The 16937-nt window shown below is 41.8% G+C and overlaps 2 protein-coding genes across 2 annotated transcripts; one reads left to right on the top strand and one right to left on the bottom strand.

Moving 5' to 3' along the window:
* Window positions 1-8521: 8521 nt before the first annotated feature.
* Window positions 8522-10030, bottom strand: LOC134864460 (transcription factor 7-like 2). The gene is made up of 6 exons (XM_063883437.1): window positions 10001-10030; window positions 9685-9746; window positions 9473-9571; window positions 9113-9275; window positions 8753-8860; window positions 8522-8661 (listed from the first exon to the last, which is right to left on the bottom strand). The coding sequence occupies exons 1-6, from the start codon at window positions 10028-10030 to the stop codon at window positions 8587-8589; spliced, it is 537 nt and encodes a 178-aa protein (XP_063739507.1). The 3' UTR covers window positions 8522-8586.
* Window positions 10031-14915: 4885 nt separating this feature from the next.
* LOC134865188 (myeloid-associated differentiation marker-like protein 2) lies at window positions 14916-16594 on the top strand. The gene is made up of 2 exons (XM_063884646.1): window positions 14916-15196; window positions 15856-16594. The coding sequence occupies exons 1-2, from the start codon at window positions 14916-14918 to the stop codon at window positions 16505-16507; spliced, it is 933 nt and encodes a 310-aa protein (XP_063740716.1). The 3' UTR covers window positions 16508-16594.
* The last annotated feature ends 343 nt before the right edge of the window (window positions 16595-16937 follow it).

Raw genomic sequence — 16937 nt, 5'->3', positions numbered from 1 at the left:
GACTTTAACCTCCTACCTTCCCGTTGACTTTGACAACATCGAACTTCATCAAATCTTGTCTAAATCTTTGAACTATGCTTTAAGTTCCAGAGTCAGTGCAGACGCCAGGACTCCAACCTGTGCACTCTCACTTGATCGGCTCCCTTCAACAAACAGTAGTCTCAGGGACTCAAACCCCGAGTACCACGCCTCTCTGGCCGAGAGGTCTTCCTTTTAATATTAACACTATTTACCAACTATGACTGTTCAATAACGCAACACGCTAATCAGAGACTATTGGAATGTCGTCACAACTCTCGACGTAATTCTGTCGCAAAGCTTACGTTTACTGACCCACTCACTAATCACTCTATCGATCAGGCCTTAACCTATTAGGACTTTTTTAACTTACTTTCTCACAAAATTATACTATCAATGTCGAAATACGCTCCAGAACCTTAATCTGGATCTACGCTGCCAAATTTAATTAGCACTACGTTACCGAACTCTAATCGGTATTTACGTATTAATTTACCTAAATCTCTTTCTAATTCCGGCGTAAAAAGGACAAACAAAGACAAACAAAACAAAACAACGAACAAAAAACTTTTGTAAAACCCAGGACCGCACCAACGTTTTTCAATATATAATTTCACCTTTTAACTTTAAATAGACAGTTATGTTAGGATAATCAACCCACCTCCAGGCACTCACATCTAAAAGTGCTATCTAAACTATGCAGATTTTGAAATAAACTGGCTCTGCTTACCGTATTGTAATGGCGCCTGTGAGTGCCTTGAGGATGCATCGTCTCTCCCTCCAATCCCCGTCTTTCCTGGCACTTCAAATCACGTCGGGGTCACCAATTGTTAGAAATGTTCGTTTATTCGAAGCCCAGGAGTCGGTTTAAAAGAAAGAAAGCAAATCTCCTTTAAAAGTTATAAAAGGAGTGTTTAATAAAAGATGCAGTAGTAGGTTTTACAAAGGTTTCACAGCTGTGGCCCTAAAGCTCAATACACACTTGAACAGGCCCAAAACATGAATAGAATTCACGAGGTGTTCACTGTCCGAGGGTCCGAGCAAAAAGAGACCGCTTCCTGTGTTGCATTGCTCTTTGTCCAGAGGTCGCCTTTTCCTATTGGTCGCTTCAAGTCGTATCAGTACTTCCGGTCAGTTCGGTGTATACGTGGCATAGGGTCATCTCCCTCCTTTTGGTATTACAGCGGCAATAAGGAGAATTAATCATTGTGTGTTTTATGTATAACACCACAAGTGATTCCCCTATTCACCCTGTATTTACATTCCGCTCGTTTAGGAAAACAACGCTCAAACCCGCAGCTTTCCTCCGTCCGGCCTCAAGCGTCATCAATGTTGTATACATCCGGTTGCGAATTGACCATTTCAAAATAAGATTGCATTTCAAAATAAGTCAGTGTTGCGGTTACTCGGAATATTGATTATTATTTCCTACACTATCATAATTTCTGTGTCATTCTAGTGTCTTTCTGAGTGCGTGCGTGTGTAGCCTACGTGTGTGTACCTGCCTGTATACGCACAGAAATGTGATAGGTTTGCTTGTTGTACTGCGTCAAGATTGACAACAATTTCGACCAATCATGACTGACTTCAGATCTCAAAAAGTTGAGGCCGACCTCTCGTTGATTTGTGGTGGATAACTTATTTTATTTTTTCTCCTCTCCGTGTCGACGACAATCAAATAGCGCAATGTAAAATGCAGATGGCTTCTTTACTACTGATGCATGCTGCAGAGAAACGCACAAATGCATGTCAATCGAAAGCGGAGGAGCAGGTGGTCCCCCAGCCCTCACACACACACACACAACAGCCCTCCCTGCATGAACCGTCCCTCTTCATTCTGCTAACATTTACCGTAGCTATTCTGACCTATTCCTCAATTTGTGGGAGGGAAAGAGAGGAAGAGAGCAATGGCAGACAGATGAGAGTGGGGATGAGTGTGTGTCAGACGGCAGTGACGTGATAGGGTTCAGTGACAGTCAAAAGGAAAAAATGTACACAGCGGAAATGATTAAAAAACTATCTACTCCAGACAAAGAACCAGCATGGGGTAGTTGTGGAAGAGTATTTCTCTGACTTGGTCGTTTTTTTTCTTCGGCCAAATTCCATCTTAGTCGAAAAGAGGAGTCTGTCTTCACAGAACAAGAAGTTTGGAGACTAAAAAAACGTGTGTATAGAGTACGAAAACAAATAAGCAGCAATGATGTTAAAACCCCTTATGTGTGTTTTAATGAACTTATTTGTTTTTATTATTGTATGCACTACCTCACTCACAATGGACACTTTTAGAGTGGGAAGCCTGAATGACGCACAGCAACGTTGGTAACGAGAATGACTGGAAAAAAGAGTGGGAGGGGCAAGTCATTTTAAGCCACAGCGCCTCTCTCAGTGGAGGGGTGGGCTTCCTTCTCTCCAAGTCTTTTAATCCTGTCTCACTGGAGGTCGAGCAGTTTATCAAGGGGAGGTTGCTTTTAATAAAAGCAAGGTTTGACCTTTTTACGGCTGTTTTTATAAATGTATATGCTCCAACAAACGGTGCAGAGAGGAAGCTGTTTTTACAAAAAGTGAATGAGGTTTTAAACGGCTGTGCCACGGAGGACTTTTTATTCTTGGGTGGGGATTTTAATTGTACAGAAAATGCATCTTTAGATCGCAACCATGCAGAGCCGCATCCAGCATCCCAGCATGCTCTGAGGCAGCTGGTCCACTCCCACGGCCTGGTGGATGTATGGAGAAGGATGCACACAGACGATAGGCAGTACACCTGGTCCCACATCTGAGAGAATAGGATTTCATCAGCCAGACTAGATCGCATTTATTGCTTTAAGCATCATTTTAATACTTTTAAAATGTGCAGTATACTCCCTGCTGGTTTTACAGATCACTCTTTGCTTCTATGTAATGTTTTTATTAGAAATGTTTTACCGAGAAGTGCTTACTGGCATTTTAATTCGGTTTTAACATTTGATAAACATTTTAAAGAGGCCCTTATTTATTTCTGGAGTGTTTTTAGACAGAGGAAGGGAGAGTTTAGCAGTCTTAGGCAGTGGTGGGACCATGGTGAGACTGAGATAAGAATGCTCTGTCAACAGCACACCCTCAATGTCACACAGGACAACATCAGATCTATGAAAGACCTGGAGAGTGATATAGTTGAACTAGAAGCAATAAGCGAGTCCACAGGAGATCGAGGATATATTGAAATCCTCAAAGAGAAAAAGATGGCTCTAGCCAGCCTGCTGGACGTTAAAGTTCAGGGTGCACTGGTCAGGTCCCGGTTTTTAAACATAAGTGAGATGGATGCTCCCACTGGTTTCTTCTTCAGCCTGGAGAAAAAGAATGGACAGAGGCGGGTAATCCACTCACTGCTGTCGGACACAGGGCAGGAATTAACAGAGCCAAGCCAGATCAGGAGGCGAGCTGTGAGTTTTTATTTCACCCTCTACACGAGTGAATATAACGAGGACGAAACGCTGTCAGAGGAGTTTTGTGCGGAACTACCTCAGGTCTCTGAGGAGGCCAACTCACAGCTCGCAGGGCGGTTGACAACGCAGGAGTTGCAGGCCGCACTGCAAGGCATGCAGGGACGGCGGGCTCCTGGTATCGACGGCCTCTCGGTTGAGTTTTTTAAAGCGTATTGGGACATGTTGTCTCATGACCTGTTAGACGTTTTTAATGAGAGTCTGGCCTCTGGCTCTATGCCAATGTCCTGCAGCAGAGCGGTGATCACGCTGCTGCCAAAAAAAGGGAACTTGCAGGACATCAAAAACTGGCGCCCTGTGTCTTTGCTGTGTGTGGATTACAAGCTTCTGTCCAAGGCTTTGGCCACCAGGTTGGGGAGAGCTATTGAGCAGGTCATCCATCGGGACCAGACCTACTGTGTGCCCGGCAGGTCCATGGTGGACAATGTTCACCTGATTCGAGATGTTTTGGAGGTCTCCAGCTCATTGGGCATTGATACTGGTCTGATTTCTCTAGATCAGGAAAAGGCTTTTGACCGTGTTGAGCACAGCTTCCTCTGGAAAGTAATGGAGAAGTTTGGGTTCAGCGCTGGTTTCATAGCTAAGATCAAAGTGTTGTACAATAAGATTGAGAGTGTGCTGAAGTTCAACGGTGGGCTGTGTGCTCCTTTTAGAGTGTGTAGAGGGGTCCGGCAGGGCTGTGCTCTGTCTGGGATGCTCTATGCACTCTCCCTAGAACCCCTCCTCTGCAAAATACGCTCTAAATTGCAAGGGCTGTTTTTACCTGGTTTTAATGGAAACACGGTTTTATCTGCGTATGCGGACGACATCGTTGTTTTTATTAGTGACCAGAGGGATGCAGACATTTTAACCAATATTGTGACAGATTTTAGTTCAGCATCGGCAGCGAGGGTCAATTGGAAGAAGAGTGAGGCCCTCGCTGTCGGTGAGTGGCGTGGCGGTCTCCCAGCTCTTCCCCAGGGCATGACAAGGAAAAGAGATGGCATAAAGTACCTGGGGGTGTTTGTAGGGAACACAAATATAGTCCAGAAGAACTGGGAGAACGTCACAGAGAAGATTGAGGAAAAACTGTCCAAATGGAAGTGGCTGCTCCCGCAGATGTCTTTTAAAGGTAGAGTTTTGGTTTTAAACAACCTTGTGGCATCCCAACTGTGGCACCGCCTTACCTGTGTAGACCCTCCCTCAGGCCTACTGGCCCAAATACAAAAGAGATTGGTAGATTTCTTTTGGGATGGGCTACACTGGGTGCCACAGGGGGTGCTGTTTTTATCTAGAGAGGAGGGGGGACAGGGCCTTGTCCACCTGGCCAGCCAAACAGCCACTTTTAGAATGCAGTTTCTGCAAAGGTATCTTACCGGCCCGGCCGATTTGGTGTGGAGAGATGTGAGCAGCTGCATTCTAAGACGCGTGAGTAACCTGGGGCTGGATGCTGCTCTGTTTTTAACTGATTTAACCATTTTAAAGTTAAGTGGGTTACCTCCCTTTTATCAGGGTGTTTTTAAGTCTTGGGCCCTTTTTAACCATAAAAGGTGTCCAAAGACTGACTCTCTGCACTGGTTGTTAAAAGAGCCTCTGATTCATGGAGCCAGGCTGGACGTTAGCTGCAGCGAGACACCAGGACTGGCGGTGGCGCTGTGCAGATCTGGGACCCTGAGCCTTCAGCAGGTGGTGGATGCAGTGGGGCCGGAGCTGAGCGATGCCCGGGCCTTGGGCTCTCTGCTGGGTCTACACTCTGTCCGGGTGGCCCAGAGGATCCTGCAACTCTGGAGCCGGAGCCTCTGCGCTGAGGAACAGAGACTGTTAAGGAGCTACGGACAGGGCAGAGCCAAACCAGACCCAACAGACCCTTTCCCGGAGATATACCTGAGCCCAGGGCTCGAAGAGCTGACGGGCCCCCTGCTCAAGGTTGCAAACCCAGAGAAAATGACCATGCACAAAGCGGACAAAAAGACTATATACATGAACCTTGTAAAAACCATAACCAAAAATGGACTGAAGGACAGGCCCTCCACTGTGTGGAGCACTAGACTGGGTGCCCGAAACGGACCAGGCCCACAGTGGAGGATTCTGTACAAACCTCCCTTAAAAAAACTTACTGCCGACCTCCAGTGGAGAATTTTACACGGCGCTATCGCCTCCAATTCTTTTATCTCCGTCATTAATCCTGCTGTCAGTAACAACTGTCCATTTTGTGGTGTTAGAGAGACTGTTTTCCATGTTTTTACAGAGTGCCAGAGACTCACGGGTTTCTTCTCTCTTTTAACATTGGTTTTTAGTCTTTTTAGTATAGCTTTTACCGAGAGCGAGTTTATCATGGGGGCTCCATACAGAAAGACAAGCAAAGAAAAGTGGCAGCTCCTAAACTACCTCTCTGGTGAAGCTAAAATGGCTATTTACCCAAGTAGGAAGAACAGAGTGGAAAACAGGAAGGGACAAGAAGCAAAAGCGATCTGGCTGTGCAATATCAGAGCCAGACTCTGGCTAGAGCATCGTTTTTATAAAAACATCGGGGACTTGGAAGCTTTTAAACAACGTTGGTGCTATAAACACATTGTATGTTCTGTGGTTAATGAGGATTTGCACTTTACACAAGTCTTTAAGGCTTAGCTGTTTTATTTATCTATTCTAGATAAATTGATTTGTGTTGTATTTGATGTAAATGTACATTTGCTAAACCTGTAATAGTGTTTTTGTAAAAGTCAGAAGTCTTCTTCTTCTTCTTCTTCTTCTTGTACAGGCAGCAGTCAGCCTAAGGTGTTAAACAGCAGCTGTGCCCCTGAAACATTTTTTCTCTAAAATGTTTTTACAGGAGATGGTGTGACTCAGTACTATAAATCCTCCCTCATGTTTTTTTTATCATATGTTCCCCAGGTCATACAGGTGTCTCCAAATGACCTTTTCCAGAACTGTTTTGAATTGATGGTGAAATTCTAAATGTTTCTTATTGTCGGCAAATGTCATTAAAAAAGTCAAGTCTTTGCCCAAATGCTGACAGGAGTTCTGTGTAGTCCATTGATTTGTGCTGACATATTTTTCTAGGCCGAACCCCGAAGTTAGCCTCACAAGGGTTTCCTCCACAGGAAGCAGTAGGATTTTTCCACTGGATTTTGGAATATTACAGAAAGATCTGTTGCAGACACACTTTTATGAAATATGCACATTTTGTTCAGCAGGATAATCAAAAAAGTAATTTCCAGAAAAAAAAAAAGCTTATGTTGGGCTATAAAATAACTACATCACGATCACATTGCTACGCATCAGCACCGCTAAGCTAAAGGTGGCTAATGTTCGGCGTGATGACATCAAGTCTCATTTAGTCACATGCTGTTATGACATAAAAGCCTCAGACGTATTTTGTGATTTTTATTTTCTTTTAAGATTGTGTTAACCACATACCTCATTTCAGGCGTTTAAGTAACAACAAGTTGATATAAAACATTAACTTCATGTTGAGTGAAGCAGATTTTTAAATAGGTTTTCACACTGCAACACTTTGAGCTACATCGGCATCAAATTGGCGTAATTTAAATCGCTGCCTTACTCACAATATTATTACTCTTATATAATTCTATGTTTTGTATGGTCTGGACACTTGTCACAAAAGTATACAACCCAGTTTCCAGCTGTGATGTATTGTTATTGTGCATTTAGGTTGGGATCAGTTTTGGAAGTTTTGAACCCATTTTCTCTTTGAGCTCCAGAACCAATAATCAAGGGTTCAGTTTAGTCCTGATTAACCTCACAGCCATCCATAGCTTAAAATCTTAAATACAACAAAAAAGGGATCAACGGGTCCTGAGTCCTCATGAGACACTGCGATGTAGGGCTTTGTGTGATCAGCTGAACTATGGAAACTTGTATCCTGATGACAATGGTGAGCATATATAGACTAAAAAGTAGATGACCTAAACTTGAGCCTTGGGGAACACCACAATTAATTTTATAGTTTTTGGACGACCATTCATCCTTGTGTAAAAAAGATACAGAATATACCCGGGAACCCCTCTATTGGAACAACTTCACGTAGCTTATGTTTTAACACTTCTACAGTCTCTTGTCTTCTTGTGAAAGAACAACATAAGAGAAATGTAATAAATGGATATAAAAACACTTTATTTTGTTCCATCTCAACACAGAATACCCATTATACAATACAGTTCTGTTAGCTGAGAGTAACACTGTCTGTATCATATCAAAATACCAAAAACACATGTGCTGAAAAGGCTTCTTATCAGAAACGTATTTCAGACATATTAACAAAACTAGGAAGTCTTTTGTTAAAACATTTAAATTCAATTTTAACAAAAAATGGTGTCACAGACCCCAGTTTGGGTATCACTGACCAACACACATCACACTCAGATTCTAAACAAGAAATCAACACCATGGTCATAAATACATTAATAATAACTTAAATTATATTACATTTAAGATACACAATTTAAAAAACCTTCACAAGTGAATAAGGTGACACAAAACCATCACAAATTTCTGCGGCATGGAGGGCTCCCAGTAACGATTATTAATGTGTTACTTATTCACTCAGCTGCCAGTTCTTTAGCATCACCTTACCAAACCTGTCAGATGTTGATTCTGGTTTCCTGCATTTAACCAACATCATGACTGCTTTTAAAACTGCTTCAATGATTTCCTAATCATTAAAAGTGCTGTGTGCAATTTTATTAATTGGTAAACAAGGCATCCTGATTATGGCTGGAGGAGGTAGTTTAGATTAGCTGCTCCATGAGAGACAGAGTCACCTGCCTCTGTGAGAGGGGCAGCTGCACAATCTACCTCACTGCCTGTTAGGAGGAAAAAGCTGTCTGGACTTCTGTAACCAAAAAAACACAGTGATCAGTGAGTACAGTCAGATTTATTTTGTGACAGAACGCACTTCAGTCTTTAGTTAAACCTTCGCTCTAATCTGTTGTACCTGTGTAAATGTCCAATTCAAAAGTGTTTAGTTAATTTAACTGTTTGATGAATAATTAGATCTGTTTATGTGTAGTTTGTAAAATCAATGTGATTTAGGAATCAGCGATCTAATGTAGTCAAGTGGTCGAGTGTGGTCACATGTCATCTTGTTTCCTCACATTTCACATGAAAACATCGTCTTACCTTTATCACTGGAGGGAGCATGTTTCCTCTTCCTCATCTTCCTACCCTATAAACAAAAAAGTAAATACAGATTAAGTCTTTGCCGTCTTTGATCAGCTCTTGTTATTGATAGAAACATGTTTGAGTTGTGTACTTACATAATTCTCCTTGGTGGACCAGTCAGGATTTTGCTGGGCATGGAGTAGTCTCTCCTCTTGAGCCAGCTTGAGATATTTCTCCTTCTTCTCCTCAGTCAGTGCATTCCACTGTGGACACATGATAAAACGCTGTTAGCACACACTAACACCTACACACTGACACTTGTACAGATAGTGTACAGGCACAAACACAAGCATAAAAACATCAGCAGACACAAAGCTTGAACTCTTTGGTGAGGAGACCACAAATTAAAATCTCTTTAAATATGTGTGAGTCACAATTAGAAGACTTTTTATAAGCTTGCTTCTAACAAATGTTTGTATTTATCCGACTTAAACAGACGGAGCAATCCCACTTACCCTCTGTCCCAGGATGGCGTTCACGGTCGCTGTCCCTCGGCCCTTGGAGTCAACCTCGGCCTTCAGATGGTCTCGGTGCTCCTTCATGTACAGCATGAATGCATTCAGGGGCTTCCGGACATAGGGCCGGCTTCTGTCCTGCTGCTCCTTATGCCCTCTCTTTCTACGGGAAAGCATTCGAGAAAAATGTATTTTAGAAGCATATGGGTAATGCGTTGTTACATTAAAACCCTTTAGAAAACATGTCTTTGAATAGTATTCATGCAGTTATTTGTTAGATAAATGAATCCTTAAATGAAATGGATAGCTGATTCTGGTTTGATAACGAGTCATAACAGTTTAAAAAGAAAGAAAACTTACTTTGATTTGTAGCTCAGTGATGGTGCAGCAGGGGCGGGAGGAGGGAAGTAGGGAGGAGGGGCCTCTGCAGGTAGCACCTCATAAAACTCCTGTCCATTACTACACAAATAAAGGAGGAACAATACACAATTTAGATACTAGAAAGAGTGTGTGACGATACAAGCAGACTCCTTGGCACTGTGTTTGTTAGTAGGATTGTGTGTGTTACTTACAACATCCCGACATAGCACAAGCAGTGGCCTTCAGGGAGGTTGACCATCGGGACATCAATGATCTAGAGACACAAACACACACAGGAAAGAGATGAAACACGCTGCAATGGTGCTGTCCGTCCACAAGGTAGAAGGATTTCCCCTTCAAACTTTTGTACCAGAATAGTTTCATTTCCAGCCTCTCCACAGTCCACTAAGACAAATTATCCCACATTTCTGAGCTTTACTGATCTCATTAGTCTTAAATTCCACATCTTTTTAATGAAGTTTTGAATTGGAAGACAATATATTTGTGTTTATCCTGTAAAGCTCTGACTGTTCCAGCATTTCCTTCTCCTACACCCATGCTATTAAATGTGCTGTCTGAAACCAAGCAGTGAAGATGTTCAGAGTGTGTAACAGGGTCCTACTTGCTGTGGAGCAGCAGCGAGTTCTCTGACAGCCGTCAGGACCTGAGCATTGTCAGCAGGCCACATATACTCAACGTTCTGTGGAGACAGAGAGGGAAGGTTAAGCAGCCATAATACTTTCTCTATTTTAGTCTGTATTAACACACTGCAACTAAAAATAAAGATAAGTATTGTCTATTTATCTGCCTGTCTATTGATCTGCCACTCTGAATAGATTGACTGACGCTGACACTGACAGTGATAAATATTGCAATGAATCTTTCAGACTAATTTAGATTTTTTCCAATTTCATTTCAAACAAAGTAAGCAGGGTCTTACTGGCTGTGGAGCAGCAGGAGCAGGGGCATGAGGAGGCAGGGGGTTGTATGAGGGGCCGTGTAGGCCAAAATTCAAACTCACCTCGCACATACACTACTGAAATACTCTCACGTTCACTACTGAACATCTCACACACACACAGCTGAAAATTAAACCTCACACACACATACTATTGAAATACTCTCACATTCACTACTGAACACCTCACACACACACAGCTGAAAATTAAACCTCACACTCACACTGCTGAAATACTCTCAAATTCACTACTGAACACCTCACACACACACAACTGAAAATTCTCAGTAGGGCATGTGCATGTGTTTCACCTATGTGTATGAGGGGGGATTCTTGCTGTAACGGAAGTCATTGTAATGTAACGGAAGTAACAAAGATTGAAGAACAATGATACAGTGATACAGTAGGTGGCGATAATACTCGTCTGGTGGTCGCCATTAAAAAGAAGATAATGAAACAGAAGGTCCAATTCAGCATGGATATATAGAGAACCAGCACCGCAGTCGTAGGCTGGACCCTGTACCATGCGGTCTACACATTTATACAGTCTGGTCTATCGAGATGTTCTTGTTTAAATCACCTGCCTGATACGCGCTGTTTGGCGGAGCAGCTCGTGAGGTCGCTAGCAACAAGTTAACTAAGCCGAAATTTAGCCTTTTTCTTACCATTTATTGAAGTGATGATATCCCAGTCTGAGAGGACAATGGCCAGGCAAATAAGGTCAATTAGGCTGTGTACTTCTAGCCAACAGTTATGTTAACATTAGTTAACAGTAGTTCAAATATAAGTAAGTAACCAATGTTTGAAAACAAACGTTCGAACGCAGAGGCTGGGCAAAAGTAATCATGGGCGTCGCCACAATATAATCCTTTAAAAAAAAAGTCGTTTGGACCCCCCCACATTTGCCATCAAAAATATTAGTGCATGACTGCATTTTATTGCGTCACTATCAAATCTGTTCCACGTTATCATAGGGGGAATACCCATATCAATAGAAATCCACTCCGCGTATTCCTGGTTTCTTACACGCAGGCGCATCACGCACGCAACAAGTCTGTTGAGAGTCGGATCAACGACACACTTCAGCTACTGTCAGTCAAAATGTCCAGCTTTTGCTTGCTTTTTTCCTATGTAGCCTACACATTTTATGTTTCCTCATAACTGTATGAGATATTTTGTTGCATGACGTTGATGTAGGGCTATATGTTGCCTCGAAGTTACCTCATTCTTTTCTAATTCACTTTGTTTTTTTAAATCCTCATCTTTTGCTTTCATTAAATAGAGAATAAAGTGCCAATTATTGGAGTTATTCTCGTCGATAACCTGTTCCTATAGATCGCTGGTACAGAAATGCATGCAATATCATTGTTGACTCTATTTTAGTTATCAGTAATGTAGTTAATGTATATGTAAGTATATGTATCACATATTAGATTAAATCTCATAACCATTTAAGTTACCTAACATGTTACAATATTTACAAACATTAATGGGTAATTTGGAGGCAACAGTAATTACTGCATATATTATTGAATATATACTATTTTATGAAGTATTACATAAAATAAACATTGCTTTTTCATGTATAAAGTCATATATGAATTCTTTATAATTAAGGTACCCTTACCATAAAGTGTTACCTGTACAATTTTTAGAGACTTTTACCAAACATAATTTGTAAAAGTCTCTAAGAAAAAAAACAGCAGTGGAGTCAGTCTGTCTGAGCATTCAAAAGACAAGGGTTCAGCCTTTACTTACAGAATTACAGCCTTTGTTAACAAGGTGTTATGAGTAGGTATTGTCTATGTTCACAGCAGGCGCCTTGTGTGGGTTATTGCTCAAATCTAACGCTTGCACATTTCCATTGTGAGGTATGTTTAATGATAAACAGCAGTACTTTCATACAGCACATGCTTTAATGACTAATATTTAGAATAAGTGTGCTTCATTTGATGTCTCTCGTATGCAGTAGTAGGATGTTATTTTACTCAAGTTCTGTGGTTAATAATTAAAGGTACTTTTACTTTACTTGAATATCTTTATTGTTATGCTAACTTATTTGTCTACTCCATTACATTTTAAGAGTACATATTGTACTTTTACTGCAATGCATTTGTCTGACAGCTTTATTATCTTTTCAGATTAGGGTTTGATGCCAACGGGACATTATTTAGATGCAGCTACTCTATGTGTTTGCGTTGACGTAAATGAGTGTAAAGTGCTGTTGAACAGAGTGGCCCTTACATACCTGCAGGTGGAGACAGAGACCCATGGACACACATGATGAAACCACAGTGCAAAGCACACTGACACTCATCTTTATAGTAAAATGAGAGCAGAGTCAGATAGATTAGGAACAAAATACAATGATATTTGGAGGCAGCAGATTAAAAAGGGACAATTGGAATTAAAAGTGATTAAAATATGCTAAAGTGTCAAGTGATCCGTTAAAATTTGGCAAAAGTATTACTGACAAAATGAGAACGTCACAGAGCGTTTCAACACTACTAGCATTATGTCTTAGTATGTGTTTATTGTCCCAGGACAATATGGTCCTCTCTGGGTTTTTGTTATTAATTAAAATGTTGGATTAGACGCCCGGCTTTGCAGTTCTCCTCAGTTATGTTGAGCCTTTTAAATGTCTCTCTTTCCCTCCTCTCTTACATTCTCTTTTTCCGAGGCCTTTCATTTCCATTTTACAACCAATAATCCATCAGATGCCCTCCGATTTTTCTTTCTTGCCCCATCACCTGACTGCCCCACCCATCCACACACCTGTTTGCACTTCCCACTTGAATTGCAATGTGGTTATCCATCTAATATGTAAACTGCCTGGCCTACCTCTTAATTTGGACTCCTTAATTCACTGTACTTCTATAATAGCAGATCATTTCTTTCAGTCAAGGTAGAAAATAACATATGTTTTACACACAATTTTGATATTGGAGGCATGAACATACACAACCACACATTTTTGCTTTTTCAAATGGGTGAATGCCTTATATTTTGTGGAATTTTGAAAGTATTCCCAAGAGTGAATTTTGGACTTAGATTTATAGGTGACCAGAAACTTGAGCTTTGAGGTGTGATAGAGTCCCAAAGAGTCATTATAAAATCAACAATCACATGAATAAAATGTTAGAAATGAAAAACAACATTACCAGGGTTAATTTTCTACTATATTCAAAGTATTATTTTTTAAAGGTTTTGTTTCATTTGGTGATTATTGCCAATTAAATTACTTCAGGGCAGATTTTGTTTTATAAACATGTTTTTGAATGAAAATAGTTTATTGGTTCTTTTCATTTCATTTTACACACTTTATTCATGTATATACTATATATATATATATATATATATATATATATTTCCCAGGGTTATTATCTAATAGCAACATGCTGTGAAACTAAGTGGTGATGTAAAGATGTGAGAAAACAATATACCAAAACATATTTGAACACAGTTTTGTTCAGATGCAACATCTCTCTGATCTCGACTCTCCTAGCTACATAGTTTAAGTCAAGTGTCCCCTAACTTCCTCATACTGGTGTTGACCTGTGCACCTTGTGACATTGAGGGGTCAGCTATGGCACCTCATTCCACAGGGTTTAATATGTGTCTGCATGCCCCGACTCCACGCCCAACCACATGTACAAAATCCCTCCGGCATATGTGGTGATGGCCCAACCCCGAATAACTCTTACCGGTCGGTAGTACCCCTCCGTACAGCTCAGAGAGGGACAGCGAGGAAGTAGAAAGTGTGTGAGTTAGAGTGTGTGACGGAAAGTGAACGTAAGAGGATGAGCGTTAACATTCGAAGAGAGCTCCGGGTGTCTATTTGACTTGTGTGGCCACATGGATTCAGTCTGAGATTGTTGCACAGTGACGGATACAAACATATTTGGATAGTTGGTCGAAGAACATTCTGAGTCAGGACCGGACCATTTCAGCTGAAAGATTGGGCTGAACCATGTGGCAGGACGTTACTGACAATTAATGGATAAACATCATGGACTTACAGAACCTACAAAAGAGAGAATAAGTAGGTGTACTGTACACTGTCTGAGCTCTTACAGAAGATGTCAAAGAGAGATTTCCCTGGTTTCTGTCATACCTTATGTCTGTGATACGCTGTGATTCATCAACACAGAAATAGTATCACCAAGTCTGTAAACGCAGCAGAAAAAGTGGATTTTACAGCAGCTGAGAAGAATTAATGATAAATGAATGAAAAACGTTCCTGAATCTCTGGATATCTTGCCATGTTTCGGTCTCGATTTGATCTCTGGGTGTCACCATCACATCTTTTTCACAAGGACGCTTTCTCTTGTTTTTGTGGGACTGGTTTGGCCTTTTGTGTTGATTTCAAATTTTGACCTGTTAAAGACTTTAAACTCCACATCAACCTCTGCTGTGCTGCTACTGGACATCCAGAATCTCTTTGAAGACCTTTCTAAAAGAACTCACTAGAATATTTACCCAGAAATGGATTCACAAGCTGGTGCATACCTTAACAAGAGGGCCCTCTGCTCACCTCTGGGTGCTGCCCGCATCTGTCAGTTAGCCATGGGCTGTGCTGTGATTGCCATGGTTGCACACAGTGCAGGTTACAGCGGTTCACATGGCGTGTTTTGCATGGCGGCCTGGTGCTTCTGCTTCGCCATGACGGTCGTGGTGTTTTTCCTGGACGCCACTCGCCTCTACAGCTGCCTGCCCGTATCCTGGGACAACCTCACGGTCACATGTGCTGCCTTCGCGACCCTCATGTAAGTAACATGTTCAGGTGTAACTCTGATGTTGGAGTAATGTTGGTGATGTTCAGACCTAACTTGCCTCATTGCTCATATGTTTGTCCCCCAATCCTCAATTCAAGTTAATAAATAATTTGTTTATCGTAAGTGGAAAGGTACTGAAGATTACCGTGTAACATCATGGTTAGGTTATAAAGGTTTCCAAAAATCCCACACAGCAATATAAGGCACCTACATTTTATATACTCATAATTTTGCTAATTTCGACATATCATTTTAGCATCTTTTCATGTAATTGTTTTGTTTTTACAGACTGCAACATTACTGCTTTATAATTGTGTGACTGGTATCATTGCCGTAGTAGCAGCTGCAGTTAGGTCTGACTAACTGACCAGTATATTACCTGTTCAGTGCTATACAGCTTACAGGTGACCACTAGCTGCTAATGCTAATGAACTCTGCTAAGCGAGTAAATAAAACACACATAGCTTACAATATCAACTTTATAAGGAGATTGAATTAGATAAATATCACACTTTAAGGATCTGCTAACTGTCTTTGGCAGTCCTTTTATCTCTTTCATGGTCTATATCACCAACTTTAACATCTCAAATCATTTATTTTCCCTGGTTTGAAGACATCATATCTACAGTCATATTTTCTGTCTTCTTCAGGTTTGTGACCGCCTCTGTTGTATACCCGCTCTTCTTTGTCCGATCCGAGTGTCCCTACGCTGGATGTGAAGTCCGAAATTTCCGCATCGCTGTCACCGTCTGCTCCATCCTGGGTGCTCTGGCCTACGGGGCTGAAGTGGCCTTGTGCCGTGCCAGGCCGGGCCAGGCTGTTGTGGGCTACATGGCCACCGCCTCTGGCCTCCTCAAAGTGGTTCAGGGCTTTGTGGCCTGCATCATCTTCGGAGCTCTGGCCAACGGGAGTGAATATTCCCGATATGCGGCCACAATCTTCTGCGTGGTCGTCTACGCTTTCTGCTTTGCTCTGACTGCTGTAGTCGTCGTCATGACGGTGTGCGGGCGCACCAAATCTGTTCGCTGCTTGCCCTTTGACCGCTTCGTGGTGGTGTGCACTCTCCTGGAAGTTCTCCTCTACCTGAGTGCGTCAGTGGTGTGGCCAGTGTTTTGCTTTGACCCAAAATATGGCTCTCCATGGAGACCATCGTCATGCCCTCAGGGGAAGTGTCCATGGGACAGCAAACTTGTGGTAGCTGTTTTCTCCTTCGTCAACTTTGGACTGTATGTGGCAGACCTGGTCTACTCCCAAACAATACGATACACCTCCTCACGTGTGCGCACTAACCCACGGTTGTAGCATTTTTATTTATATTGGCAGGTTTAAGTTATTCATCAGCTTTACTATATACGATTGTGTTTGTGCTTTTCTTTTATATTTAAAGACACAGATCATATTGAGAGGTGCTGCACATACAATAGAGGCCCTCACACGGTCCAAAGCCGATGTGAAAGCACTGTGGTATGTGAACAAGGAATTTCACCACTGCGCCCCCTCGGACACACCCCACTAAGATGACACCCCATCTTTATATCTCACCCCTTCTGCCCTCTTAGAGATTTTGGAGAACAGCCAGCCTCACACAACCTGCCAAATCCTAAGGAACCAAGACAATGCTGCTCTTCTTGTGTGGGCACTACACGCACATAGACAAAATGACTTTGTGCTTATATTGCTGATCAAATAAGACCTACATAGGATAAAGTAAATCCACCTTTGGCATTTTTTG

This window comes from Eleginops maclovinus, chromosome 5 (assembly GCF_036324505.1).
Source record: "Eleginops maclovinus isolate JMC-PN-2008 ecotype Puerto Natales chromosome 5, JC_Emac_rtc_rv5, whole genome shotgun sequence".
NCBI lineage: Eukaryota > Metazoa > Chordata > Actinopteri > Perciformes > Eleginopidae > Eleginops > Eleginops maclovinus.
Note: the sequence above shows the minus strand (reverse complement) of the source record. Positions and strands in the feature narration are given on the sequence as shown.

What these genes read in the sequence shown, in the direction of transcription:
- LOC134864460 (XM_063883437.1), bottom strand. Translation starts at nt 10,030, where the DNA reads ATGGGTGTAGGAGAAGGAAATGCTGGAACA. An exon ending in TTGTGCTATGTCGGGATGTT is followed by an intron (nt 9,572 to 9,684) that starts GTAAGTAACACA and finishes TTATTTGTGTAG; the next exon opens with TAATGGACAGGAGTTTTATG. An exon ending in ACGCCATCCTGGGACAGAGG is followed by an intron (nt 8,861 to 9,112) that starts GTAAGTGGGATT and finishes ATGTGTCCACAG; the next exon opens with TGGAATGCACTGACTGAGGA.
- LOC134865188 (XM_063884646.1), top strand. Translation starts at nt 14,916, where the DNA reads ATGGATTCACAAGCTGGTGCATACCTTAACAAGAGGGCCCTCTGCTCA. An exon ending in GCTGCCTTCGCGACCCTCAT is followed by an intron (nt 15,197 to 15,855) that starts GTAAGTAACATG and finishes TGTCTTCTTCAG; the next exon opens with GTTTGTGACCGCCTCTGTTG.